Source organism: Salminus brasiliensis, chromosome 1 (assembly GCF_030463535.1).
Source record: "Salminus brasiliensis chromosome 1, fSalBra1.hap2, whole genome shotgun sequence".
Lineage (NCBI taxonomy): Eukaryota > Metazoa > Chordata > Actinopteri > Characiformes > Bryconidae > Salminus > Salminus brasiliensis.
Window position 1 is genome coordinate 76,761,776 of NC_132878.1, and position 2,914 is coordinate 76,764,689.

The window sequence follows — 2,914 nt, forward strand, 5'->3', positions numbered from 1 at the left end:
TCCGCTGGGATTTGCTCACTGGCTTAAGTTCTCCAGCCGTAGTGGAATGGATTGGCTGTGGCTTCCATGATCTTCTGCTTCCAATCACTTTAAACACGGTTCAGTGCGACCTTACTTCCAGCCCCAGTCGCCCACAGAAGGTCTCAGGCTGCAGAGTAGTGCGGACAATGGAATGAGTCACAAGCAGCTGGTTTGATTGTTATGACCCCGGGTCAAGGAGCACAATATAATCATACTGTAATTACAATGCAGGTGTTATTTTGTAGCAGTAATAACAAGGTGACATTTCTGGACCTTATAAGGGGGACTTCAAGGGTGTTCAGGAACAGAGTATGCTGAAAGTTAAGTTAAGCAGCTGATGATAATTCAGGGTGTTATCACTGATATTGTCGAATGTTATTAGTAATAGTATGTTATTACTGAGCTTTTTGTGCTATTTGCTATATAGTAGTGTGTTCTTTACTATGCATATGCATATTATATGTGTAAAAAAACACACTTCAGCACATTTGGGTCTGTTTGCAAGCATGTTTATGTATGTATCTGTTTATTTCTCAGCCCTGGAGTGGACAACACCATCAGATTGAGTGAGGTTCAAGTGAAAGTCCAAGTGCTTGTGTGGTCTGGGCTTGTGAATCTGCTTGCTTCTTTGTGATGTGCATTTCTGCTCAAGTGTTATTGTTTCACCCCTCCATTGACCTCACATGAGCCGCAAGAGCAGCCAGAAGAACTCAGATACGCCGACGCCTTATGAAGGACCATGAGCTGTGTATCATTTTCCGTTTATTTACAACACCTATTGCCGTACATCAATAATCTAGACAAGGAGTGGAAAAAAATGTCTTTTAATGTTTTATTGAAAAATATAAATATAAGACATTCTCCTGCACAACAGAAAATTACTGCTTGCTCATTGTAGTTTATTAACAAACTGAAACAATGTACTGTAGAAGGTACAATGCAACTGGATAGTCTATCAGATAAAAGAACTTCAGTACAGTACTCTGAAAATATCTTCTTTGTGTGTGCATGTGTTTTAAAAGAAAATGAATGCATCATTGCATTTATGCTACAGTTCTGATTCAGCACGTATACAACAATAATGCCAAAGTGAGGAGCTTTGTTAGTTTTTTTTTCTGTCTCTCTCTCTCTCTCTCTCTCTCTCTCTCTTCACACCTTTCTTTTCTTTATTTCTCTCACTGGACTCTATACGGATGGATTTAAGTACAGTAGTATAAATGAATGGGGAGATGATGAAAGCAGCGATGTGGCGTAAAAACGTTTCTTTGGCAGCTCGCGCTCGGCTCGCGCGTCCTACTTCCCAAAGATCTCCATCATCTTCCGGTTGCTGTGGGCTTGCTGCGCGAGCTGCTCGGCCCGGGCCATCTCCAGCACCTCCCGCAGCAGGTGGAAGGTGAGGTCCAGGGAGATCGGAGGCTCCTCGGAGCGCCTCGCTCGCTCCTCCTCCTCCTCCTGCTCCTCCTGCCGCCGCGCCTCCTGCCGCTCCTCGCGCTCCTCCAGACCTTGCAGCGACTGCCGCTGCCGCTGCCTCTGCTGCTGCTGCTCTTGCTCCTGCGCCTGCGCGTAACTCTCGGCGCCCACGTTGCCCTCCAGCTGCAGCTGCACGGCCCTCCTCAGCCACCGCCGGGGCTCCGCGTCGCGCTCCCTGTTGCCCACGCGGATGAAGTACTCCTCCCCGAGCCTGGCGAGCACGGGGCGCGCGCGCCTGCTCGCCATCTCGCGCTCCGGCGCGCCGTGCGCGGCCACGAGCGCCACGAGGAGCACGGCGGCGGCGGCGGAGAGGACGCGGAGCTTCATGCTAGAGGGGCAGCAGGAGTTGCCGGAGAGGGTGGACTTAGATGTGTGAGGGCTCGGAGAAGAAGCTGCGGAGAGAGGGAAAGAGAAAAGAGAGGGAGAGAAAGAGAGAGAGAGTGGGAGAGGGAGGGAGATTGTCAGTTACGCGCAGTGGATCGGTCGGCGCGCTTCTGCGCCCTAAATATAATACATAAAGACGAAAGTTAGGGAGCATGGTCAGCTGTCTCCTTTCGTGCAACACAAGAGCTAAAGTGCTCATTTGTTATGAAAATGAGTCACACGTTCAGTAGCAATGTCTTTGGCGATAATTACGCACAGGCGCTGGAGTGTTCACGTTTTTACGCACATCACAGAACACAAAAGCCACTGCTGAATTAACATCAATGGAGATGGATTAACAGATACAGGTCGGTAGAAGCTGCAATGAGATAAATGAACCCCTACCTCTTTATATTAACACATACAGAACTGAATTAACAGTGTCACGCTGATGCGCAAAACACCTACATGGTTAAATTCGCGCTCAGAGCGCTCTTCTCTGTCCAAATGGACTTTTATAAACCCTGTAGGTGTTAATTCTCCAGTCCGCCTGCAGAATTGTCCCTTCAGCCAGCATTTAGCTGCGAATAAAAGCTTTACAGCACAACAAAAACGTTGCGTACCTGTGCAAGTGATAAATCCTTGGAAGAAGAGTTTTGTTTCTCTTGTTTTGGCACTTGGTGAGCACTCTCCCCCTGCTGTGGCGCGTGGAGCTGTGAGTTTCAACACTTTCTCCAGAACAAGGGATGGAGTTTGGGCTTTATATAGGCAGGGGAGGCGACATGTGTCACGCAGTTTGGTGCTTCGAGTCTGCGCAAAGGAGAAACGAGTGGACCTGAATGAACGTAAGTGAACAGTTCGCTTGGAATCTGAATGAGTCATCGAGGTGTGTGTATGTGTGCGTGCGTGCGTATGTGTGTGTGTGTGTGTGTGTGTATGTGTGTGTAAGAGAGAGAGATAGAGAGAGATAGGTAGAAGGTGTGTGCGCTGCTTTTTATTCCAAAAACAGAGATATAGTATAGAAACCCTTTTAGGAAAGAGTGGGATCCCACATACTGCC

General features: G+C 48.1%; 1 protein-coding gene across 1 annotated transcript; it reads right to left on the reverse strand.

Moving 5' to 3' along the window:
- Positions 1 to 770: 770 nt before the first annotated feature.
- On the reverse strand, positions 771 to 2,579 carry LOC140536225 (corticoliberin-1-like). Its single transcript, XM_072657953.1, has 2 exons — positions 2,478 to 2,579; positions 771 to 1,883 (listed from the first exon to the last, which is right to left on the reverse strand). Exon 2 carries the CDS (start codon positions 1,816 to 1,818, stop codon positions 1,315 to 1,317), a length of 504 nt encoding a protein of 167 aa, XP_072514054.1. The 5' UTR covers positions 1,819 to 1,883; positions 2,478 to 2,579; the 3' UTR covers positions 771 to 1,314.
- Positions 2,580 to 2,914: the final 335 nt, after the last annotated feature.